The following is a 25550-nucleotide window of genomic DNA, read 5'->3' on the forward strand; positions in this document are numbered from 1 at the left end:
CTGACAGAAAGGGCGTTCAACCCATCAGCCGCCTCCTCTGCGAACTTTTAGCCCAATAGTCTAGCCTTTTATAAACAGAGCTGTAGCATCTTGTTTACATTGGATACGCACACTGCTTACTGGTACTGTAAATGAAGGAGACCTCTCCCTTCCATCCATTGAAATGGGTCGTTATTGGGAAGGGGCTTGCAGAGATAATTCATCTTTTCCCCCTTTTTTCCTCCCTTCCACGTTTCAGAGAACAATTAAAAGTGGTGGAGAGATCAGTCCCTGTCACCCAAACACCGTCCTGTCCTTTTCAGAAACAAGAGCCTTTGCCGTGACTGAACAGTTTATAATACCCGTTCTGTGTGTGAATATGTATAGGTTTGTGTTTGCATGAATACAGGTGCCCCAAACTTGGATCTAGAGGACAATATGCACGTTTAGACCACATTGGTGCATAAAGAGGGCATTGCTGGATACAATCAGCTACGAAAATGGAGTCCTGTTTATACTTAAAATGAACACCTGCACCAAATTAAGGAAATTGTGAAGTGCTGACATACAAAGCACTTTATGTTTTCCTTCAAAATTATAGGAAGGGATAATTACAATCAAACCACTTTAAATCCTTTAATTGCCATGCTGCAACCATTCCTCATAGGGGAGTTGCTCCATCCTCTTGATCACTTTGGTTGCCCTTTTCATCATCATTCACCCTGTGAAGTGGCCTGATTCTGTTTAATGAACAGTCAGCAACTACCAGAGAGCTGTGCCAGGTGGGGGAGAGGTTGAACTTCACTGGCAAGTGCAGCTTTCCATTTCCCCCCTAGGGCTGCTGCCCTGTCTGCCCCCTTGCCATAAGCTCAAGAGTCTTCCCTCTTCTCTCTAACCACCTCCTTACTAAAAAAAAAAAGATTTGAGCTCTGAAATACTGAAAGCAAAATTAAAACCAAAGCAGTGCAAACTTTATTTATTCTGAGCACTGGATTTGGAGCTTCTCAGGAGAGAATTGGGATTGGTAAATGTTTCGGAGGAAGTACACACACACACAGCACTGGTGAAAAAGAACTCAAAAAAAAAAAAAACATACCAGTCTAGAAACATGATCCTGTTAATTCTCACACAGGAGAAAGAAAACACAAGGATTAGTTCAAGCAGCTTATCCAACCTGGTGCCCTCCAAGTGGTTTAGGCTACAACTCCAGGGCTGATGGTAGCTGTGGTCAAAAATATCAGCGGGCAACAGGTTGGAGAAAACTGAATTTTCCATGGTTTACATGTGAATTATCAGTTGAGAATCTTCATTTTGGCAAAGAAAATCTACCCAAGCAGTGCTGAACAGTCTACTTCCCAAATCACAGCAATCGTTAAAAGCTCTGAATCTTTGTTTGCAGCTCTATGCAACATGGTTTGGTTCTCCAACTGTCTGTGCAAAGGGTCACAACCACCAAACCCAAGCCCCGCACGCCTCTAATGCTGCAGCGAAAGCCGGAAGAACGTTCCTCAATGAGAAAGACCGACGGGGAGGTCGCCAAAAGAGGCAGCGCCGCCAATTCAGCTGTTGTACAAAGGCACGACTCTTGCGATCTCCTGCCTACAAATGGGGCAACGGGGAGGCTGCGGCAGCGCCTGGTAGCACTTGTCGCACGAGCAGACGTGCCCGCACTCGAGGAACACACACGAGCGGGCATTGCTCAAGCAGACGGCGCATGCGTTCAGCGTGTCCCCGCCCGCCGCTATCATCTCCTGCACCTGACGCAAGCGCTGCTTCTCCCGGTGATGGCGATACTGCTTGTGGAGGACGAAGACGAGCATGGCGCACGTGGCAAAACCGAAAAGTAGAGTCAGGACCTTCCAGAGACGGACGCTCGATTCTTCCTTCTGGAGCAAGGCCTCGAAATCTAGGCTGCTTAGGTAATAGCGCATCCCCTGCTTGGGGGGCTGCAGCCTGATGGTGTTGTTGTCCAGGACCAGCTCCCCCACCCCGGTAAGCACCGCCCCCACCTTCAGCATCTCTTCGGTCTCCTTGATGCCTTTGGGGCGCTCCCCGCTGATGTAGTGGCCAATCACGTCCGTGAAGGACTGGACGGACGGGTGGAACTTCTCGTACACTGTCTCCAAGCTGAGCTCGGCAGCGTCCAGCGGTTTCAACACCCTCACGGCGACGTCGGCTCCTCCTTCCTGGGGCACCATATCAAAGGCTGTCGTGTTGGTCCTCTGGTGAATGATCTTTTCGTAGTCGCTCCTAGGGAACGAGGACCCAGCAAAAAGGTTTATAACACAGAACGGGTTGCCCACTTAGCTGGGCCCACCTGCTGCACACATAAAGGTTTGCCCGGGAACAGGTCCTAACATTTCGGTCTACAGAAACTTAATGAAGAATTTGATTGAGTTTGCCGGGATTTGCTTGCACTTCTCTTGCTTCCCCTTCTGTATCATGACTATTCAGATCAGGGACAGGGCAGGTCTATGGCCCTCAGGCCTCTCATCAAGCCATACATCTTCCAAAGTTGCACCCTCCCCTCAGCATTCTTGCCTGGTTGGAATGCATTCTTGAACTCTGATCATGCTACTTCCTTCTCTCAATGGAGGACAGAGTGTGCGTACAATCAAGCCTGCTATACACAGTAAAACTTGATTTTCTTTATTGCCACCTTTGCCTCTGCCCACCACTGGTCCAAACGGTTTTGTGCCCCTGTTTCCAACTGCAATGCAATTGTCACAAACTGTTTTGTTTGCTTTTCATTGACACTTCGCCTCACTCTTTACATCTCTCTCTCCCCATCCCATATCTGCTCCTTGAAAATGATCCTTTATGCTATACCGAAATGGATTTTGTCCACAAAATCTTATGCTGTAACAAATGTATTAGTCTTTAAGGTGCCACAACACACTTTGATTAAACTTCCTAGGTGCTAGATGCAGACTTTGAAAAAACCTGGAGGATCTTTTTTTTAGCATGGGGGCTACTTTTCAGGGACAGAAGCCAGATTTTTTTTATACACAACTCTCCACCTTGGCAAGCTAGAGGCATTTTCACAGGAACACATTCCAGCCAGGCAAAAGCACTCATGGGGGGACAGAGCAAGCCCGGTGAGGGGATATAGCCTGGGGAGAGCCCTGGGGGCCAGAGGAGTATATAGGACTGCATGCAGTCTCCACCCTGATAGAAACTGAAAGGTGGATTATAATAATCTGAATGGCACCTGGCCTACCCTACTGATTAAGCCACATACTCCAATAAAGGCTCTTGCCTCACACCAATACATCAGTGGAAGCAACAACCCTCTTGCTCCATTTTCAAGTCTGGGAGTGAAATGTACCTACCAGAGGTGCGTGGTTCGGTTCCACACTATCTTGTGCTCCTGCAGTGTTAGCCTCTGAACCACTCCCTTGCAGTTTTCCACAAACTGACTGTTGAGGGTTTCCTTAATAGACCGCACTACACCTATTGGATGGTGGAGGGAGAAAAGAACAGCTGAAAAGAGCTTCATTGCACACCTGAAGACTCACCGCAGTGTAACAGAACAGCAAGAGCAATAGGAACCCATTAAATTGCCCACAGGTCTAAGGACTATGCAGTGCAGGGACAGCCATGATCACTGGTTGAGGCTGATGGGAGTTGCATTTTAGTGTGCACGTTATACCATAATCCTCCCTGACAGATGGAGCAAACTAGACACCTAATGGCAAATACTCATGCATGCTTCCCACCCTCATTACCAGCAACCCACAAGACTCACAAACCCTACCTTCTATTACTGCATAAGGGACACACTTCCCAGGCGCTTCCATAAGGATAGTCTTCAAATCCTGGTCTAGGCTGACTTTTTTTGCTCCCTGGATTGAGGAGGGAATTAAACATTGGTAAGAGCCTGTCCTTCACTCAACATCTTTGCATGGGTCTACTTTGAATAGGAATTAATTGACTACAACCCATAACACAATAATTGTGTAACACACACCCCCCACTCCTTTCTCGCCTTTTGGGATTTCCTCCCTTCGTTTGGCATTTGCAGTTTTTGAATCCAATATACTTTTAGCTTATGATGTTCATAACAGGCTTTACCTTTTATAAATTCAACATTTAAAGGATGATGCAGCTGCTCCACATACTTTTCAGTTGAGAAGCAGAACAGACATTGAAAAAATACTGAATACATAAAATTAAAAATAATGGTTATCTGTGGCCCTGTTCTAAGCAACAACTGACCTTCAGGCTGTGAACTATTTTTGACTTTTGCCTGTAAATGGCATACAGAATTGCGGTGACAGCTGAACTGGTCGCCAGGAGGATCACCTGTCCCGTCGAAGGGCGCCCAGCAGCATCCATTGCGATGATCTAACTCTGGTATATATGCCTAGAAAGAGAAAAATGAAATGGTTTGGGGCTCTTTAGTCAGAAAGCACAAAGGGTTAGAAATAACCTAGCCTCTCCTCTCTGCAACACTATATCCCCAAAGACTGCCCAATCCTATTTCAATACTTTACTCCTATGTCTATACGTGCCTTATCTTGCTCACAAATCATATTATACACCTCGGACTCATTTGGAGTATATCTGGCAACAACCTTCAAGAGTCCACACAAAGCAGGAACAGACCGAGGGAAATTTCTCTCAGCATAGTGATATTTTGAAAGAGAGATTTCTTCAGATATGTAAAAATTCTGGAAACAAATAGCACATAATAGCCTACCTGTGCTAGTATCAAGGTTGCTTTCAGCTACTGTAAGCTGAATTTAAAAAAGAATGCCACTATTCAGCCTAGATACAGCTACTGTGAAAGCACCCCAATGGGTGCTTATAAATGATTCTTATGACTTGGAGAATTCTCTCTGCAAGCTGTCTCCTCATTCATTATGGCAACCTTTTATAACACTAATATTTAAAGCAATATCGATGGCTGCTAGTTTCTAGAACATGCCTTGTTCATTTGTAGGTCCTGCTCAAGTGGAAAATTTGCCTTTTTTATTGACCAGATTTACTATTCTCTAGATGTGGATTCTTGATTTGAATGTGTTTATCTTTTTCTTTGTAATACATTTTAATTGATTTTCAAATATATATACAAACTTCAAATACAACACCATATTCAGAAAGAATGTGATTTTTCTCATTTATTATAAGTATTTGTGTTCAGCTTTTCCTCTTGAAACTCTACAAAGCAGCTCACATAGATTCATTAGACCCCAATGTAGCCTAAAATCAATCAAATCATCCTACAATCATAAAACAGGAAGAAATATTCACTCTTTCATAAAATCAAAAATTAGCAGTCCCAGCAGGTCACAAATCTGCCATTAAAAGTTTGGTTAAGATAGTAATTTTAACCTGGCATACCAAGGTGAATGTACACTACTGTTTATTTCTTTTTATTACCCACCTCGGGAATTTCATTGGCTATCGACTATTCTTAAAGCAATGAATACTGCAGACTAGAAGATTTATTGTGGCACCAGTTTTCGCAAACTATAATCTGTTTTGTCAGTTAGATACTCATGAAGGACATTTTATACACTTGATGAAGGAGTTGTAGACCACGGAAGCAGATACTGCAATAAACCCATCAAGGTGGCACAATAAAACAATGCCATCTCAAATACAACTGCTGCCTCAGAAAAAAACCTCCAGTATCCAGCTCTCCAAACCACCTTCCAGTCACTAACTTATAAAAGTAGTCAAGGCTAATCAGATTAATCAAGTTCAAATCCCTCCCCTACTCAGCCATCAAGCTCAGCTGGTGACTTCAGGTCAGCCACAATCTCTCAGGTTACCCTACCTCACAGGGTTGATGGGAGGACAAAATTATAGGGTGGAGGCAGGAGAGAACCTTTGCATACCCTCTGAGCAACACGGAGTAAAGGGATATAAATGTAATAATGCAACAAGCAGAGCTCTACCGTACCAGGCCAGAGGCCCATCTAGACCAGCATTGTGCTTCTCACAATGGGGAGATCACTAACAGGGGCTGTGCGCCACAGCCCTCTTCCAGATGGTTCCACAGTTTATATTCTCCTTCATGAAATTTGGCTCATCTCGCTTTAAAGCTGCTTGAGGCAGGAGTCAAATCATGTGACAGGCAGTTCCACAAGTGAAGGAACAGTCTCTTCTGCTAGTCAGTTCATGCCAGTGTTCCTTTCCTGTAATACTGTGTATCAGTAAAGCTACAACGGCCGCACCCCCAAGCTGCCAATACCAATCTCAGGATTCCCCAGGGCAAGCAAGCCACCCCTAAAAGAAACTCCACCCCTAACACCCTATCCCCAGGGTAACACAGGAAGCCTCCACCATATCCGGCTCCAGAAAAAGGGATGCTCTCCAGACAGCATTCCTACCCCTATTTTGTGTCTTCCTCCGCCCTACTTCCGGGAAGAAAATTTTCTTCCTGTCGACGTCTGATGACGTCAAAGAGCCAAAAAGGATATTTTTCATAGAGTTTCAGGGCGTTGAATAGAGCGACGCGAACATCTAACATCCGGCTAATGCGAAGAGGCGGGAAGCAAACAACCCCTGAACCATAGACTTAAAAAAAATTGGTAGACTTATCACTCCTGTCTTTGGACGCATAATGTCCCGGCTCCTATTGCCACTTTTTACTTTCGAGACGGGAGGGTGGTGCTAATAAATGAAGCCATTGGGGGAATTCAGAATGGTAGTCGACCGGCCTTTCCCTTCCTAGCCCCGAGCGCCCTTCCAAAGCAGGCCGTGGCTGTTCACGTGACCTCGTTGCTCCCGCAGCGGCCAATCCGGTCTTCAGAAGTTAACCATTTGACGCGAGGCGGGTGGAGGACCTCCGTTGACAGACAAGCGACGAGAGAGGAAGTCCCGCCTCGGGACCCGCCTGTGAAGCGCGACTTTTCCCTTGTTTCCGTCTCTGTGCCCGGGAGGAGGCGGGGCCAGAGAAGCGGCTGAGGGACGCCGTCCTTGTTGAAGCTTTATTGTTCCTCCTCCCTCGCGCCCACCTTCGCCCGTGTCCGCCGCCGCGCGGCTCCCAATAAAGGTAACCATGGCAACGGCAGCCGGCCTAGGCGCTCGATTTAGGCCCTCTTCGCCGTATCCCAATTCGTCTCTCCTTCACCCGACCGGGGAGGGTGGGGGCCACGAAGAAGACGATTGCTCTGGCTCTAGGCAGGCCCCTGCGTTTGGCTTCTGCGTGGGCCTGGGGCCCCTTCGGGAGGCCGCCGCCTGGCTCGAGCGGGCGAGGGAGAGAGCGCGCCCGGGTGGGAGGCCTCGTCCGGGACAAGCCCCTCGGGAGGCTGGTGTCGCTCGGGGGGGCCTCTGCGTCCGCCCCCTCGCAGCTGGCCACCGGCCACGCATCTCCCTTGAAAGGGCACTCGGCCCAAGTTGGGCTCTGTTAGGCTGTGAGACATGGCAGGGAATGAGGGAGGAAAGATGCCTCGAGGTTGGAGCATCGCTTTCATTATTGTCCCCCTCCCCCTACAAAAAGGCTCCCAGAGCGGCTTGTGATAAGAAACAGCTCAATAAAGGGACTGGGGAGGGGGGGGACACACCACAAACTCAGGCCTATCACATGTTTCCAGCGCATGACTTCTCTTCAAGAATCCTGGGAGCTGTAGTTCGCCTCTCAAAAAGACCTGCAGTTCTCCAAACTGGAGCTTCCAGGGTTCTTTGGGTGAAGCTTGGGCGGCACCGGCATGGTGTAACCTGGCATCGTTTGTGGGACTTTGCCTTCCTCAAGAAGCTTCCCTTGAGTGGGAAACCAAAGGTCCACAGAACAGCACTGGGCTGTTTGAAAGTTCCTGTCCCCAACAGGCCCACCCTTCTCTTTAACTCATACCATTTCAGATATTTAAGAAGCAGTAGGTAAAAGTAAAAGGTAAAGAAACCCTGGATGGTTAAGTCCAGTCAAAGGTGACTGTGGGTTTGTGGCTCTCATCTCGCTGCCGTTTGTCCACAGACAGCTTTCCGGGCCAAGTGGCCAACATGACTAAAACCACTTCTGGTGCAATGGGACACCGTGACGGAAACCAGAGCACACAGAAACGGCATTTACCTTTCCACCACAGTGGTACCGTTTATCTACTTGCACTGACGTGCTTTCAAACTGGAGCAGTACTGGGCTTCTTGCAAAGGTTGCTTTCAAATGCCATTGCACTGCTCTTTGAACCTCCGAAAACCAGGCTCTACAGAGTGCAAGAGGGCAGGTCCCTGCCCCAAGGAGCTTACAGTCTGAAGTTTAACACATGGGAAGCAGCAGAGGCCAGGGACAGAGGAACAAAACCAATTTGTATTCACTTAAGATGGCCCCCCTAGGCTTCCTTACATGTTGAGGTTTGCAGTAAGGAATGAGAGCCAGGAGGTTGAGCCAGAAAATGTAGATTTTGAGGAAGGATTGGCAAGTGTGACACAGCGGACAGAACTAGAGAGCAGAGCAGAGGTCTGTAAATAGTAATACCCTGTTTGGGGAAATACCTTCTTACTCAAAGTCTAGTTGGGTATTACAGGTGGAAAGCAGTAGTGTCCCAAGGCTGTTCACCTTTGTTTGTGGCAACGCCACAGGTTTGATCACAATGATAGTTTGGGGAAGGGAACAAGTGCAGTCAACACAACTAATTTGCTGCTCTTCTCATCTGCGTACAGCTGATTGGGAGCAAAACTATACAGAACGAGCAGAGACTTCCAGGGAGCTATGGATCTTCCAAACTACAGCCAGCAACTACTTCAACAGCTCCATACACTCTGCAGGGAACAGCAGTTCTGCGACTGTAGCATCTTGGTTGGGACGATGCATTTCCGAGCGCACAAGCTTGTGCTGGCAGCAGCCAGTGTGTTGTTCAGGTCTGTGCTGGATGGCACAGACACAGTCTCCATTGATGCTTCTGTGGTGGCCCCAGATGAATTTGCTCTCCTGCTAGAAATGATATATACAGGCAAGCTGCCTCCTGGGAAGCACAATTTCACCAACATCATATCTGTAGCAGACAGTCTGCAGATGTTTGATGTGGCTGTCAGTTGCAAAACCCTTCTTGGGGACCTTCTGAGCTTTCCAAGTCAAGAAGAAGTGCTGAGGGACATTTCTGTTCAGGCAGGAGGTGCATCTAGTAAAGGTGTTGCCACGTTGGACAGTTCTCATGCTGCAAAACTCAGTGTCAAAGTGATGTTGCATCCTGAGCAGGTTTCTACTGGCTCTGCAGATTCTGTGAACACTACCAGAGTGCAAGGACAGAGCTCATGTCAGGAAGCTTCAGACAAGGAAACTCAGCTTCCTGATTCTCATTGCCAGGATCCCAAAGTTCTCCTCCCTCTGTGTCCAGGTGGCCAGAGCATTTGCAAGGAATGGGAGAGCACCAAACTGCCAGAGGCGAAAGACCTGGTTGGAGGTACAGGTGAGAGCGTCACCTTGACATTGCCTGCTCCTAATAAACTATAGAGTAATTTTGCCTGTTGTAATTCTACCCAGTGGACTGATTCATACATGAATCTACCTTGTCTGACAACTGTGAGGTCAATTAGTGAACTGCCTCAGTTGAAAAGTTTGCATTTGACTCTGTGCAGAGACAGCCTTGTTTGTTGTGCTTTTCCTGTGATGGCTGTTTCACACATGGAAGTCATCACTTGATGCTGTGAGCTGCTGCTCCTGTTGCAAGCCAAAAGCCAAGAGCTTCTGCCTGTGTCCATGCATGCTTTTCCCCTTGTCTGCAAGAGGAGGGAGATGCACCATCTTAATCGGGAGCCCCAGGTGGGAAAAGCAAAGCTCTTCCCAAGAAATTCCTCCAGCAGAACCTAATAGGTAATTAAGACATTTTGGTTTTTTAGCATAAACATTCCCACTAGAATGCTTCCTTGCACTCATTTGTGACGGTTTCATTTGTGACTCACTTCCCATGAAACATCCCAAAGCAATTTAGCAACAAGGCATCAACAGTAACAAAGAAAAAATGAATACAATTTCCAGATGAATAAAGGCTGGGATAAAAATCTGCACTTACAAGGCATTTTGAAAGGAGGTCTTCAGTAGATGCCAACATGGAATGCACTCCCAGATGAAATCCGCTGCAGAGTGCAGTGATCAATTGGGCACATATATCCATTACGTATGCTTGGTGTGCACAGTATGCTTGGTGAGTAATTCTCAGAAGAGGAAGACAGTAGCCCCCGCTATCATCCTGCTTCCACTGGCCTTTCTCCCTTTGACTTTATGGGCTTCCTCTTTTCATAGGAAGCCCAGAAGAGGTGAAGCCTACAGCTGCTGTGCCCCAGGAAAGTAAGGAAGAGCTTCTAAAGGATTTGACACAGCTGAGGCCTATCCAAGGGCTCTTGGACACATCAGAGGATGATGCTTTCCTCTCTGGGGTAGAAAAGCAGGTAAACTGGAAAAGGGGGAAGGCAGGAGCATGCCCCTGTCTTTTTGCCACTCCCTTCTTACCCACATCACCCTTCCCTCTCCCACTAATGCCTCCTTCCTTTCTGCCGAGGAATTTGGCCTAGTACTTAATTCTATGTCAAGGAGGTAGGCAGAGTTGCCCAGTTCACTTCATGATGGATAGCTCAGTTAGTTAGAGCATGGTGCTGATAAACCAAGGTTGCAGCTTCGATCCCCATATGGGACAGCTGCATATTCCTGCATTGGAAGGGAGTTGGGACTACATGATCTCAAGGTCTTAAGCTGGATTCATGCATTAGCTGCTGCTTCTGTCAGTTATTTTAAATCAGTTTGTATTTTTAAAATGTTTATCATATATTACATTTATATATCTTTTGTAAGATACCTTGAAAGAGTTTGTACCCTAATAGGTGGTATATAAATAAATTAAATAGATAAGTTAGGGCCAGGTTTTCCCAGTTTGCATTGCTCTTGATAGCTATTAAGCATCGGTGGTGCCTTTGCACAGAATTGGTGCCCAACTGAAATATTTCCTGGAATGCCTAGATCCTGTCACTGCCAAACATGCCTGGTTAGATTTTCAAAACATACTTGAAATAGTGTATGTGTTTCAAAATTTCAGCTTCCACAAACTGCATCAAAGTGTGTATGGGGGCAGAGGAGTATTGCATGTGCGTTTACTACGTTTCTCAGCATCTCCTGCTTAGCTGTGTAATTTTCCTTGCAGGCTGCCATGGACTGCTCTGAGGGCAGCTCACCCAGGGACTCTGCAGAGAATCTGTTCAAGGAGGAGAAGATCCTGAGCCCAGAGGCCCTGTCAAAGTTTCTCGGGGCCCTGAAAGCTCCTTTCCCTGGCCTGGGTCTCCTACTGGACCGTTGGGTGGCTGCAGCAGTTGGTTCTGACAGCACAGGTACCCTTGGGGTGACAATTTGGCGGCGGTGAGTGTTCAGAAAAGGCTTTGCAGGCTATGGCCCCAACTGAGCTCTCGCTCACCCCCCACCTCATCCAACGAGACCTCAGATGGTCTTTGTGACATGCAGGAGAGTCTTCACCCACAACATAGACTCTTTCTGCATACAACTGGTCTCCTTGCATGCTCAGGATGGCCTGTTCTTACATGTCCTCTAGTCTAGACTTGAAAGCATCCCATCTGGGTTATCCAGGCTCCAAGAGACAGTTTGAAGATTTCTCACAATAGGGAGCACCTAATGGGGCAGGGAAATGGCATGACTGTTGGGAAGCTGAGGCTCTGCAGTAGCCCTCTAGTTGGTAATTTGACACCCCACCCTACCCTGTTTCCATAGTTGGCTCTAGTGACAGCATTGCCACAGAAATATTACTGAGGCATCGCAAGCTGATTTCCGAGGCCCTCCAGCAGGGAGCTGGCCTAGAAGAGGAGTTGCCACCAGTAGAAGCAGACCTGGCCAAACCAGCCAAGGAGGTTCAGGATGCTGTCCCTGGATGCCAGGTGTGTATATCTCAGGTGTGCTAAGTCTGTAGCAGGATGTCTGCTGGGTGGATTCAGACAACCAATGGCCAGGTGAATGTGTGCTTCACCGCTTGGTTGTAACCCCATTGCAACATCAGCCCCAATGACTGGGAAGGAGGTGGTGCTTCTTTATCAAATGCATTATTTGCTTATGTGATTCATTGCCACAAGATACAAATGGACACATTCAGGGAGGAAGTTGATCATCAACAGCCCTCCACCACTGTAGCTCAACAGAGCTTCTATGTTGCATTTCATTTTGGTTATTTATTTATTATCTACACATGAAAACCATCCCTTGCCCTATAGGCTCTCAGGGCATGTTTAGGAGTCAATAAAAGACTGCAGTTCGACAGGGTAGGAGTGCTATCTTTTATGCCCCTGCTTGGCAGCTCCCAGAGGCATGTGGCTGAACTCGCTGGACCCTCTGGGTTGGTCTAGTCCCCCGTGCCACACATGGGGAGCATCTGCACCTGCTCAGGCACCCAGTGGAGAGGTCAAATAATCCTGCCATACAGCAGGGTAGGGGGACTCTCTTCATTGTGTGTTTCTTCTGTGGCTTTTCCCAGCTGGTGAGCACTTGCCTGCAGGAGATGGCCCCTGCGACCTCCTGGAGGGCAGCTCTGAGCAGTGCCTGGAACAACAAGCCACTTCCTGCCACCCAGATCTGCCAGCTCCTCTGCAGCATTCAGGAGTCATTCCCAGGCCTGCAGACAGTGATGCAGGAACTACAGCAAGCTGGTGAGAATCTTTCTGCCTTGTATATGCCACTCTCTAGGCATGTGATGGGGGACATGCCCAGCCCCAGCCTGCAATTGGCAACATACACATCTGTGTGCATGCTTGAGAGGTGCATTGTTTTGCAGTCAATTTGGCAGAACTTGAGGCAAAGGGAGAGTGGGGGGAGCAGCTCACTGCAAAGTGGCTCCCGCTGTGCGTCAGTTCAGGAATCCACAGCCAGGAGGCTGAATGCTGCCCAAAGTCACTCCCAGCTTCTTTCAGGGGGCTGCTGAGATGCTGGAGAAAATGGAAGCAGAAGAAGCCTTTCATTGCAGAGTAGAGGTAGCACTCAAAGGCCTACGGTCTTGGGTTGTTGCATGAGGGGCCTGGTTGTTGTCCAAGAGTCCAGTAGTGGGGAGCAGCCAGAGGAAAGTGTGGAAGACACTTTCACATGGCAGCTGATTTTGCCTGGTTTCTTCTACTTTCTTTTACTGCCGTGGTGAGGAGGAGAGAGTGGTGCAGTCCATGGAAGCATTCTCTAACCCTGAAAACCCTGCTCAGTCCCCTGAAGGCGGCCCTGTTTAGGGAAGTTTTTAATGTCTGGTGTTTTATCGTGTTTTTAATATTCTGTTGGGAGCCGCCCAGAGTGGCTGGGGAAACACAGTCACATGGGTAGGGTATAAATAATAAATTATTATTATTATTATTATTATTATTATTATTATTATTATTAATGAGAGATTCCACCAGACACAACCCCCACCTTGCACACTTAAGGCCTAGAAACCTGCTTAATCAAAGGTAGAATAGATTTTCAGGTTTTTAAGTATTATTATCAATCAACTTCTACACAACCATCTGAAGACAGTGTACAGGAAAAACAGGAAAAGGTTTTTTTAAAAAAAAACAGCAGGTACACCGAAAACAAAAGTAAGACAATGCAAAATATAGACCCTTGTAGCAGAAACCTATTTCTGCTGTTGCTGAGCTGTGCAGTGCATGGGAAGAGTGGTGTCCCCCTCAGGTGCAGGCATGTCCTTGCAGGATTTCTCCTTCCTTTCAAGCTGCCTGACCTTGAGGTAGTTGATCCTCGCTGCCCAGCCTATCTTGCACTTTACAAGTAGCTTTAGGGAAGTGGTGCAAGGTTTTTGCCTCAGGTGCTACAAAGATTAAAGCTATGTGACCTGCATATGTTGCACCTGTTCAAGTGCGCTTCAGAATTCCTATTGTCTTACACAGTTGGTGTAAGTTTTGCTTGTCAAGGGGGTAGATAAGAAGCTGAAGCAGTTGCTACTGCTGACCACTCCTGGGAATTCCTCTGGAACTGTCCTGATGCTTGGAAGCACTTACTAGAAACTAGTACGCTAGAAGCTAGAAACTTCACCCTTACAAAGGTTCTCTGGAAGCTGTGCTCAGCATATTGTTCTACAATATATACATATTGTTCAGCATAAGCCTCTTTCTTTGATATGTACAACAGTTCTAACATATATGATTTGAACTCTATAAAGTCAAAGTACTAGTTAACGCTAATGTGACAGCTATCATGAAATACCCTTTTCATTGCAGAAAAAGACTGTAGGGAATGGAGAATGATCCTATCATTTCAGAGTGAGCCAGAATACTGTACTGCAACTGTTCTGTGCTGCCAAAGATTTCAGTAGCTGTTTTATGATGCATTTAAAAGTACCTATTTTTTCCAGAAACCATAACGCTACTATTCTGTAACTTGCCTTCCATCTTGATGCTCTAAGCACCACTCTACTATGATGATACGCACCCCACACAACCTGGGCAGATATCATCTGAGAAAACTCTGAAAAGATGGACAAGGGCAAGGAATTGCTTCTTTTTTTAACGTTCCTACAGATATTGATGGCTCCTGCTGATGGTCCTGAAGCCATGGTCCACATGCCTTAGAGCAACTGTTTCCTTTTGTTCTTCCACAGGACTCTTGACAGCTGTCGATGGAGGGAAGGCCAGTGTCTGGAAATGGAAGGTGAACAGCATGTCTCAGGTTGAAGCGGTGGGCAAAGCGGAGCCAAAGGGGGGCCGAAGCCCAGAGGCCCTCAAGGGAGCCGCCTCCCCAAAGAGCTTTGCCTGCAAGGCCTGCGGGAAGAGCTTTCGCTTCTACTGCCGCCTGAAGGTGCACGAGAAGCGCTGCCGGGTGGCCCACCAGAAGCCGGCGCAGTGCCCAGAGTGTGGCGAGGCGAAGGCCTCCAAGGCAGAACTGGAGAAGCACCAGGCGGAGGCTCACGGCAAGCTAGGCTCCTCCCTCCGGAAGAAGAAGCCCAAGAAGCCCCGCCTCCCCGTGGCCTGCGACATTTGTGGGCGGGAGTTTGCACACACATCAGGTATGGCCAGCCGCAGGGCTGCTGTGAGCTGCCGGCTTCCCTTTTATCTCTCCATTTACAGTCAGGCCCTCTCTGCATTCCGAAGTGAAACCCCAGAGGTCCAGTCATCCTCTAGATTGGGGTTTCTCAAACTTGGGTCTCCAGCTGTTTTTGGACTCCCATCATCGCTAGCTATCTGGACCAGTGGCCAGGAATGATGGGAATTGTAGTCCAAAAGCAGCTGGTGACCCAAGTTTGAGAAACCCCAATCTAGAGGATGACTGGACCTCTGGGATTTCTAGATCCAGATTCCTGCTGAGCCTGGCTGAGGCAGAGGGAGCAGGCTTGGCAGCCCAATTCAAAGCCTTGAGGCTGGAGAAGAAGCCTTGCTTTTCCCACTCTGCTTAGCCCAGTCTAGATGACTTTCTCTGGGCACATTGTGAGGGCTGTGCGAGTGAATGCCACTTCCTTACCATGCCCAAGAAAAGCTTGAGAGAGGGCCCTTCCCACAGCAGGGACTTTCCCCAGCCTGAATCCCCTCCGCTGCAGCCCAGGCCCAGTTTGAGCAGGCGGTGGTGAGCAGCTCTGTGTCCCTCGAGAAGCTGATCTGAAAAGGCTGCACGTGGTGTGCTGGGGAGCCTCACCTGCTGCTGTTTCCTTCTCCCTCCCCACCTCCCCTCAGGGATGCAGTACCACAAACTGACGGAGCACTTTGACGAGAAGCCCTTTTCCTGCGAAGAGTGCGGCGCTAAGTTTGCTGCCAACTCCACGCTCAAGAACCACCAGCGCCTGCACACGGGTGACCAGCCCTTCGCCTGCAAGCACTGCCTGATGAGCTTTGCCCAGGCTTCGGCTCTCGCCTACCATACCAAGAAGAAGCACGCCAAAGGTGAGGCCAGGCACCCCTCCAGGTCAGCCTCCGACCTCAGTAACTTGACAGGAGTCAGGGAAGCTAGCAAAGAACCGGGGGCCCTGCTGACACACGTCATTTCCCCCTGCACACCCAGAGGCTGCATCTCACGCAGCCCACTGCTGAAATGTGCCACACTGCCGAAATGTGCCAAGGCCCCCCAGTAGAGCAGGGGTTGGGCTATGATGTGCTGCTGCACAGCAGGGCTGGGGGTCAGGGAAAGGCACCTTGGCAAGCAGCACTGAGCCCCACTGTGTGGAGGAGCCAAAACTTCACAGGTTGCTGGGTACTGAAAGTTGGGGCGTATGCGTGCTTCCCTTGTGGGGCTACCCAGCCACAGGGAAGAGACTGACCTCATCACAGCTTTGAAGACCCCAAAGTGGGTTGCTGCCCTCTGTCGCTCAGCCACCTTTTTTGGCTCCTCTTGCTGTCTTTTCCAGCTGATCCCTGTCACTCTGAGACAGTGTTTGAGATTAGCCAGGCGCATTTTGCATCTGGCTTTTGAACACTTTCGACCAGGTGAAGATGCCTGGTTGCCAGGATGGCATCTGACACCTCCACTGTCCGGAGGTGCATGCCTGGGGGTCATTGGATCTGGACTGTTTTCACACACTCATACCTCACCCATCCTGTAGAATTCTGTTGGTAATATTTTATCAGCACAATTGGAAAGAATTTCAGGAACCCAAATACTTTTTCTGCACAGCCTGAGCAGGAGCAGTCACCATTAAGAAAAACAGGTCAGAATAGGCCTGTCTCTGGGTCAAGTGACTTTTCATCTTTAAGGTCACCAAGCTCTTAACCTGCCTCAAGATTGTCATCTGAACTAGCTGGATGTTTAACTGAGAATCAATTAGTGGCAACTAGACATTTCATTTTGGCAACTGCAACCTTGGTTTAAGGAGCCATTTGGCGCCTAGCTTATATATCTGATTTTCTAACACTGCTGCGAGACCAGGCACTGCTTGGGTATTCTGGAAATCTGATGGTGGTCCTTCTAGCATGCCAGTCCTTCCATGCTTAGGCTCAGTGCCATAATATTAGCCCTCATACCAACACACTGCATTGGCTCTCTTGGCAGGGAAGATGTACGCTTGCCAGTACTGTGCCGCCGTCTTCGCGCAGTCCATTGAGCTGTCCCGCCACGTGCGCACCCACACAGGTGACAAACCCTACGTCTGCCGGGAATGTGGGAAAGGCTTCCGCCAAGCCAATGGTCTCTCCATACACCTGCACACCTTTCACAGTGAGTGCCTTGAGCTTCATAATAATAAATGACAACAAATAATGACAGCAACAGCTTCCCGCCCTCCCTAGCGTTGTAAGTTTTGCCATTTACTGCTCATGCACTTAAAAGTGCTGCAAACACACCCTGGAAGGAAGCAGTTGCAGGATGCCCCCTGCTCTGCCTCTTATTGTGAGGGCATCCCCTTCCTGGACCAGTGCCAGAGATCTAGAGGAGTTGCTCATCATCATTATTATTATTTAGAGATTTTTTTTATAATGCTGAGTAATCTGAGAGTTCTTGCTCTCAAGTTTAGACTCTTGCATGTGGTTCTGCTTTGGAGAAAGAGGCAGTGCTGAGCCCTTGAGGTAGGGTGACCCCAACTGTCCTTCCAGGAACTGGAAGTCTGCTATTGGTGGCAGCTGTTCTTCTATGTGCCTAAAAGTCCCACACAGCAGGGTATAGTCAAGGGCTTGGGCTCTGCCAGAAAGGCTGGAATCATGAGGAGCACCAACATGATGCCTAGATAAGACTGAATGTGGTCCTGGTTGGGAGCAAAGTCTCTCCTGAGGGTAGGGCAGTCATAATCTGAGGGGAAACAGTTGTGTAATTGTAACCAGATCCTGTTTTGTCCTTCTGCTCCTGCTGAACCCTCTGCATGTGAACTCATTGTTTCCTCACCCCACCTTCCTGCCCTCCCCTCCACATGGGGACTCAGACATTGACGACCCCTATGACTGCCAGAAGTGCCAGATGAGCTTCCCCACCCTGCAGGAGCACCAGAAGCACATCCATGCAGCCCACTCCAGGGAGTACCACCCATGCCCAACCTGTGGGAAGGTTTTCAGTGCACCGTCCCTGCTGGAGCGCCACGTGGTCACCCACGTCGGGGGGAAACCTTTCAGCTGCCAGATCTGCAACAAAGCTTATCAGGTGGGTCTGCTTTGGCAGAAGCAGTGACCTACGGGACAACCATCCCTCCCCTTTGCCATTCTTAGGTCTCACCTCTCCCTCGCACACACAGACACGTCTTCCATTGCTTCCCCCGAGTCTCTGGAAATCCAAAAGTGCTGAATTCTAAAATGGGCATTTTGTCTTTTTGTACACGATAAAAAGCTATATTTCGCACAAGGCGTTTTACAATAAAAATCAGTCAAAGGTGACTTCGTAACAATAAAATACCAAATAAAACCAGCCCATTGCTTCCAAAGACTGTGTTTACAACAGGCAATCAGATTCTGACTTGGTCACTCCTTTGCACCCAGGGATGTCAGAGAAGGAGACCAGGGAAGTCTTACTTGGAGTTCTTCCAAAGACTTGCCTCCACTGAAGATCAGGCTCTGCTTTGGGCATCCATTGACCTCCCTTTGTGGATAGATAGAAAATGCAATTGAGGGCATGTGGGGTAGCAACAGCCAAGGGAATGATGTGGCAGTGTTTCCTTTGGAGACAGAAGCCATTGTCTACCTTGGGGGTGGCGGGTGGGGTGGAATCCCTATAGTCAATGTGAATCCCAGAGTCAAGGCTTTGAACCTGCAGCCCAAGCCCCTCTGTGTGTGGGTTGTGATAACCAGAATGGATTTGCCCCCTCCAGCAATTGTCAGGGCTGTGGTACCACAATCGGACTCATCATCCGGACATCTTTGCTGCTCAGAACCACCGGTCCTCCAAGTTCTCTTCACTGCAGTGCAGCTCCTGCGATAAGACCTTTTCCAGCACTGCAGCCCACAGGAGACACACCAAGGAAGAGCATGCAGGTAAAGGACTCGGAGGGCAAAGGTGCCACCTTGGTGCCTTCTGCTTTTGGTGCCCCACAGGTCTTGACATTTGGCACGGGGCCTCCAGCTCAGCACTGGCTGTTAGGTGAACTTTGTGGAATCCGACCAAGGTCCAGTTCATTCGGCAGCCTGTCTTTCTCTACCATTGTTCCTGGCAAAGTCAAAAGCATGGTGGTCCCTGCCCTCCCCCGGCATTGTGTTCAGAGGTAGACTTCCTCTGGGGGTGTGGAGATATATGGAATCCACCACTTTCTTCCTAAGAACTGTTGTACCTCCACAAAACCTCCATTGCATGTTATGGTTTGGTGGGGTTTGGGTGCATGCAGTCTTCACACTTCACCTTTTAAGCAGTGGTTTTGGATTGAGGGGACAAGTGTCAGGAGCCTGGCACATCCCACAACAGCCAGGTTTTGGGGGAGAGGGATCCACTCTACTGAGGTGGGTGGCTTACCATAGGCTCTTTGTGAGGCGGTGTTGGTTGGAGAATGCATTAGAGGAGCCACCCAAAAAGGCTTTGCAAGCCCTTCTCCTGAGCAGGGGGCTGGGTGAAGGTCAGTGGATATCTGGTCTGTAGCTGAACCCTCATTTTGATAAACTACCCACCGGGGGTTTCATGGCTTTCCTTTAGAAGTGACATTCCATGAGTGTGAGAAGTGCAAGAGACTCTTCCCTTCGGTCGCTTTGCTGCAGGCCCATGAGAAAAGCCAGCACTCGGGTGAGTGTCCCCCTAATTTGCCCCTTGTTGCCCCTCTCCCAGGAAGTTGCCACTTCCCTGCCTACTCATGACTGCATTGTCTCTCTCTCTCTCTCTCTCTCCCTTTTAGGGTCTCAGCCCCTCCACTGCCCACACTGCTCAGCCTCTTTCCACCTCCAGGGGGCACTGCAGCAGCACCTGGCCACCAAACACACCAGCCCTTCGGAGCCTTCCTTGGTCTGCACACTCTGCGAGGAGGTCTTCCCTGGACAAGAGCAGCTGGAGCAGCACTGTGGTGCTGAGCACCCAAAGGTGGTGGTTGCCAGTTCACAAGTTCCGATGGCCCAGGTAGTGCAGGTCAGTGATACCTTTCCCTTCAGGGATGTTACGCTGACCCCTTCCCGGTCCTTCGTCTGGGCCCCTGTTCTGTGTCATCCCATCAGGAAGGACAAAGTTTTTCCTGGTGTGTTACGATATAGGCCAGATGTGGGGAACCTCCAGTCCATGGGCCCAGTTGACTGCCAACCAGTCAGATCCAGTTCCCCAGTCTGGATATAAACAGTGTTGCCCCTTTTCTTCTGATGCCAACTTGAAGTTGCCTCAACCTCACCCACTCCCCGTTATACTGTGAGGAGGAAAGCGAGGTTGAGTGTGAGTGGCTACCTGCCCGCAAAGTGAACATCCAGCATACTCTTCTGCCCAGCTGAAGCAGTGACATCCATGTCCTTTCCTTGTCAGGTGCTTCAGACACCTGAGCCTGTGGTCACTGTGGCAGAGCCGGAATTTGCTGACGCTCAGGTGTTTCTGACATTGCCAGAAGTACAGGGCACCAAAGTGGAGCACAGCTGGTGATGGTGAATTCGGAAGACTTCCTGGATGAAAAAGTCATGACGATGTGAGATGGGGAGAGGGATAGCCTGTGCCAGCCTGTGTTTTTGTTGGGCTGGAACCTGCTTGAACATTTGCCGTGGAGCAAGGCACAGCAGGGATGAAAGCAATCCTAGAAAAACAGGGTTTCCAGGATGGAAAGGTTTGGATCAGATGTGCCCATTGAAAGGCAGACTCTCCCTTCTGGGCATCGTAGGAGGCTGCGTGATTCTGTTCTCCACCTGGCTGTGCCCTTTTTTAGGCTTCCTTCCCTTCTGTTTGGGTGCGCTAGGTCATTTATGAGATGAATAGGGGAGCTGCCTGAGGGCTGCCCAAGGGCCTGGGTGCCACATTTTTCTGCTCCTGGAATCAGGCGCAGGGGAACATGGTGATCCAAATAGAGAGTGGCAAAGCAGATGGCAGAAGCATGGCAGCCTTGCCATGTGGGCAGGTGGTTGAGGACAAGAACCCCTACCCAACCTACTCCTAAGAAAACAGCTGCCCATCCTGCAGTCCATGAGCTCCATCTAGGACCATCTTGAGGCTTGAGGGGTCTCTGAATAAACTTCCCTCTGGTAGGCCATTCATTGGTGGGTCCTGGTTGACATACCTGGCAATGGTGGCAGCTGTGACACTAAGAAGCTGGATCAAAGTGTCCTTTAAATTTCCCTCCACCTGTTGTTTCACTCTTGGGATTGTGTGAAGCTTGTCCCAGCCACCTTGCTCTGCTTGGACCAGAACTTTTTTTTTTAACGGATTGGGGTGGGGTCCAAGGCAGTTGTCACAAATGGGCCCCGGCAGCTGTACTGGCCCTTGCACTGCAACATATTCTTCATGAGGGAGTCCTTTGGCAAATGTGGCTTTGAGCTTTCTAGAAAAAGCTTGCAAGCAAGACCTTGTAATATGCATCAGTAGCTTTGATGTACTCAAGTGTGCAAGGACAAACTGGTATTGAAACTACTTATATGAAGGTAGCAAACATTAACAATGATGTTAACAAACTGGCTGAATAAACTGAGCTCCTGTTTTGTATGAGTCTGTGCTACAAGTGTTATTTAGTGATAATCCTGAATCCGTTTGTTCCTGTTAAAAACCTCTCAGAGTCAGCCTGGGTTTACCAAATATTGAACATGGGTGAGCATCTTCAGCCTGGCTTGGCTTACTGTTTCATTTTTTATTTGGAAGTGTATTTTATTTCTTTTCAATAAAGAGAAAGAACAGGGAACCCAGGAACAGCTCTGGAGTACATTTTGTGTTTTAAATACACACTATGCAAATGACAACACAGGACGAAGAGGCATTCTGTGCTCAGTTTGTCTTATCCCTTGGACTCCATTACTTTTTTATGTGGCACCAAATCCCTTCATAAAGTGGCGTGTGGAATGGTGGTGGGGGGGACTTGGACAGTGTTGATGCTTCTGCACAGTGAATGAATGACTCCAGGGCTTTTTTCAGCTGGAACTTGACAGAACTTAGTTCCAATACCTCTCAGGTGGGCACCATTGCCATTCTAAGAGAAGGAGGGGGGTGTTCCAGGACTTCTTTTTCTAGAAAGATAGCACTGAATGAATCCATGTTTGACCCAAGCTCTTTAACCATCGTATAGTGCAGTGTTGGGCAGTCAGAAAGCCAGCCCAGCCACCCTTTCAGTGGAGGCCATTACTACTCTTCCAATGTTGATATTGATGAGCTATGGATGTACGTTAAAAACTTCTGAATGAAGTGAATGAACGAATGAAAAGAGGGGTGGGGGAGGGCAGAACCCACCCCTCTGGGCTGTGCCTTCCATCTGCCGGTTGGGAACAACAGTAGCACCTACAAAATTACTTTGATTGGCTCCTAAATTGACTTCTCACATATAAGGTTAGCACAGATTAGACACACAGAGCCAGCCACTGCATATAGAGGGGTGAAATCCAGACCACTGAAGTCCTATCCTTGAGCCTGCAGTCTCTTAAATTGTGTTGCTGCCACCTTGTGACATAAGATCAGTACTCCATCTGTGGAGCACAGTCTTCTCTGTGTTGTTGTCATCTGCCTTTATGCTGGTAGTATTAGGGGAGCAGCCATATACCAGTGTGCTCTTAAGAAATGGAGGGCCCTGACTGCTGTCTCTAAAGTTGACATAAAATTAAAAAGCTATTAGATCTTTGTCACTGTGAGGACAGCTGAGCTTTAAAATACCTGGAGCTTTGTTTCATGATTAGTAATCTCGCCTAGGCATATGGTAAAGATGACTTGATAATGTTCTAATGTGTTTTGCCAGCAGTACTGAAGAACCGGTTAGAAACCTGGACCATTAACTTGCCTTTATCTCTATCCAGAGGTCAAGAATTGGTTGTTTAATGGATCCGTTGTGTTAAGGACATTCCTGTTCTATTAGTTAATCAGTTAGGGTATCAAAAGCCAAGCCTAGATCAACAAAGGTTGTGTACAGGGGTTTTTTCTGCCACCTACAGCTTATCTGTGACTTTAATTCTGACGGCTGAAAGAGCTACCTATTGCAAAAGCCTTTCGTAAAAACCATCCTGTTTTACTGTAAGGCCCAAGAGTGACATTTTCCCTAAGAAGTAAGAAACCAGCTTCTTAACTGAAAGGGCAGGTAGGCTAACTGACCTGTAATATTTTGAGTCTTGGGAATTATTCCTCAGATACAAGCACGGTATTTTACTCCAAGCCACATGGGAGCCTGTTCTCATAGAGCCTCTTAAATCTGATGACAACTTCAGCCGGGTTTGGCGACCACATAATGACATTCATAAGCATGGAGGAAGACTTTGCATCAAACTTCCTCATGCAGGTCTGGTTAATAGAGGTCTTTCACATGATGTGTGAAGGGGCAGTCGCAGATCTGTCACGTGACCTCCCATCACAAGGCTTTTTCATTGGCACTCATGAGGTGGTGATGAATTTGCTCAAGGGAGGAAAGGGGGGAATTTGCCCACTTTGGGGTAGAGGATATGAATGGAACAGTTTGTGGTAAAAGCAGCTATTGAGTGGTATGTCGGCATACCACAGTCACTATGTGGTGGCAATCACCAGGTGCAGCCTACTTTTACAGGGTCATTTTTCTTGAGAGTGGGCTGATGCTGCTCTTTAACAACTGTTTAATCATTCATTCTTGGAGTATTCTTTCCATTCCTATATGGCAGGGGTATCCAAAGTGATGGCCTGCAGATGTTGGACTACAACTCCCATCAGTCGCAGCCAGCATTACCACTGGTAAGAGACAATAGGAGTTGTAACCCAACATAATCTGGAAAGCAGCACATTGGCTACACATGCTATAGGAAGCACTCAGGTTTACAGGGTTAATTGCAGCGCTGGTCCTGTTCAGTAGACCCTTATCAATCCATTTCATTGTGCCTGCTCTGGATAGGACTTAGTTGGGTACAACCCGCAGTATTTAAAACAATACCATACTCTGAGGACTTAAGCAAATCCAAATAACTATCACTCAAAATCTTATCGGGGGGGGGGGGTTGGTTGGTTGTGATCAACACTAGAACTGTAGTGAACCTCCATGAAATTCATTCTTGATAATATATTGAAGTATTTTCAATATCTTTATTTGTAAGCAGCTTGGATCTTCACAGAAAATTGGGGTATCGTTTTAAGTTTACTTTATTATTTATAACAGCCCAGTAATCTGCAAGTGGCGCTTGACAGGAAAGACAGAAAGAGGCACTGAGAGCAGAGCTTTTGACAACCAGGCACTCTCCAGATCTTTTGGGCAACAACGTCCCGTCAGTCCCAAACATCACGCTAGCTGGGGCTGGTGGAAGCTGTAGCTCAGAAGATCAGGAGGGGAACCTGGTTGGGGAAGACTGCTTTAGAGAAACAGAGCTGGGAAGGAGAGAGCTGCAGCTACGAAAGCAGCCCATGTTAAGCATCCAAAAGGAAAGTGACTAAAGTGACCTTCCTGATTTTGGGATTGTGGTGATGTGCAAGTGTATTCCATTTAATAATTTCACTAATCAAAAATGAGCAAATCAGTGGACAACCCTATTAATAAGCAATCTGATCACACCAGAGGGCCTTCAAGCCCCTGGATGAATACAGAGCAAGCTGCTGAATTGCTAAGAAGGACATTTTATGTTGCTTGCAAAACCAGCCAGTCAGAGGATCCATTGGCTTTTGTCAGAGACATATCCCGGGTTGCGGGGAAATCCAGAACATTGTCTTAGATTTTTCCTGCAACCCAGCAGAAACTCCACTGGGCTATGGCCAGATGGCCTTTTTGTGGTGTTGCTTTATGTGTGGAAGGAGGGGGAGGTGAGGAGGTTCTGCCTTCCCAGAGTTACCAAAAAGGATGGGAACCGAAAATGTTCCCAACCTTTTTTCATTCTTTTGGGGGAAGCTGAGACAGAAGAGACGCTACAAATCTCTCGCTCTGTCCCCAGGCTGCCGTGCATGTGGATTTACACATAAATTGTTCTTGGAAGTGACACCCAACTTTGTTCCTCTCTCACAAAGGGGGCATTTTGGGATGAATGTCAGCTCATGGCTTTGCATACCTGATGCTTTCTCCGCTCAGGATGCCTCCTCCATCCAGATGAGACGTTCCGTATTCATTCAGCCCCAGTCCTTTGTGCAGCTGCCCTATGAAATGGTTTGTGACAAGGTATTCATCTTTCCCCTTCGTTTACAGCTTCATTTTAGCCTTGGCAACCTGGCTTAGCAAAAGACAAACCCTTCATTCATTATATCCTTCTCTCTCGGATTGGGGCTTATTGCACTGTTTCTTGGAAACCTCCCTTTCAAGCAGTCCATAATCCTTTCTCCGAAGGAAGCATTAGCTCCAGCTGAGTTAGTTCCCTTTTACAGCTCTGACACAAGTGTACTTGGGGGGTGTTTTTATACGAGAAAATGAATGCTGGGGTTGTTGGGGGTTTTTTTGTTGGGTGGGGGAGAGAAAATATCTCATCGTGCTGTGTTGTATTTTGTTTCAGAGTTAACCAGGAGCGTCCATTATATTTTCAGGCAAAGTTTATAGGGGCTTGCAGGCTTAAAAGAACATAAACATTGTGATCACACTGATCGTCCTCTAGTCTAGCGTTCCCTTTCTCAGCCAGCAAACTTCCGGGCCTTCCAAAGGAGGTCACGGAGGGAGCAGTGGCTGTTCCCAGTACTGTACAACTTTTAGAAGACATCTAAAGGCAGCCCTGTTTTGGGAAGTGTTTAACATTTGACGGTTTACTAT

The 25550-nt window shown here is 48.1% G+C and overlaps 2 protein-coding genes across 8 annotated transcripts; one reads left to right on the forward strand and one right to left on the reverse strand.

Annotated features, from left to right (window-relative positions):
• Positions 1–939: 939 nt before the first annotated feature.
• MUL1 (mitochondrial E3 ubiquitin protein ligase 1) lies at positions 940–6512 on the reverse strand. 4 transcript variants are annotated; one of them, XM_081923188.1, is made up of 5 exons: positions 6321–6464; positions 4198–4345; positions 3737–3824; positions 3312–3432; positions 940–2229 (listed from the first exon to the last, which is right to left on the reverse strand). In XM_081923188.1, exons 2-5 carry the CDS (start codon positions 4315–4317, stop codon positions 1539–1541), a joined length of 1020 nt encoding a protein of 339 aa, XP_081779314.1. In that variant the 5' UTR covers positions 4318–4345; positions 6321–6464; the 3' UTR covers positions 940–1538. The 4 variants fall into 4 exon arrangements, with proteins under 4 accessions (XP_081779314.1, XP_081779316.1, XP_081779315.1 ...); XM_081923190.1 differs by lacking the exon at positions 6321–6464 and adding an exon at positions 5369–5732; XM_081923189.1 differs by lacking the exon at positions 6321–6464 and adding an exon at positions 4682–5349.
• Positions 6513–6859: 347 nt separating this feature from the next.
• On the forward strand, positions 6860–21382 carry LOC309376649 (zinc finger and BTB domain-containing protein 40-like). Of its 4 annotated transcripts, none has more exons than XM_081923186.1 (14): positions 6860–6985; positions 8587–9332; positions 10166–10311; positions 11058–11241; positions 11636–11799; positions 12390–12561; positions 14490–14894; positions 15556–15762; positions 16865–17029; positions 17727–17941; positions 18603–18765; positions 19415–19501; positions 19611–19828; positions 20219–21382. In XM_081923186.1, the coding sequence occupies exons 2-14, from the start codon at positions 8636–8638 to the stop codon at positions 20330–20332; spliced, it is 2937 nt and encodes a 978-aa protein (XP_081779312.1). In that variant the 5' UTR covers positions 6860–6985; positions 8587–8635; the 3' UTR covers positions 20333–21382. The 4 variants fall into 4 exon arrangements, with proteins under 4 accessions (XP_081779312.1, XP_081779309.1, XP_081779310.1 ...); XM_081923183.1 differs by having other exon boundaries at positions 6862–6985; positions 19611–19837; XM_081923184.1 differs by lacking the exon at positions 6860–6985 and adding an exon at positions 7001–7113 and having other exon boundaries at positions 19611–19837.
• Positions 21383–25550: the final 4168 nt, after the last annotated feature.

This window comes from Podarcis melisellensis (genome assembly GCF_964234715.1).
Source record: "Podarcis melisellensis genome assembly, chromosome: 8".
Classification (NCBI taxonomy): Eukaryota; Metazoa; Chordata; class Lepidosauria; order Squamata; family Lacertidae; genus Podarcis; species Podarcis melisellensis.

What these genes read in the sequence shown, in the direction of transcription:
- LOC309376649 (XM_081923183.1), top strand. Translation starts at nt 8,636, where the DNA reads ATGGATCTTCCAAACTACAGCCAGCAACTACTTCAACAGCTCCATACA. An exon ending in ACACCTGCACACCTTTCACA is followed by an intron (nt 17,030 to 17,726) that starts GTGAGTGCCTTG and finishes ATGGGGACTCAG; the next exon opens with ACATTGACGACCCCTATGAC. An exon ending in TCTGCAACAAAGCTTATCAG is followed by an intron (nt 17,942 to 18,602) that starts GTGGGTCTGCTT and finishes TGCCCCCTCCAG; the next exon opens with CAATTGTCAGGGCTGTGGTA.
- MUL1 (XM_081923187.1), bottom strand. Translation starts at nt 6,417, where the DNA reads ATGAAAAATATCCTTTTTGGCTCTTTGACGTCATCAGACGTCGACAGG. An exon ending in AGAAAATTTTCTTCCCGGAA is followed by an intron (nt 4,346 to 6,348) that starts GTAGGGCGGAGG and finishes TTCTCTTTCTAG; the next exon opens with GCATATATACCAGAGTTAGA. An exon ending in AACCGAACCACGCACCTCTG is followed by an intron (nt 2,230 to 3,311) that starts GTAGGTACATTT and finishes CTCGTTCCCTAG; the next exon opens with GAGCGACTACGAAAAGATCA.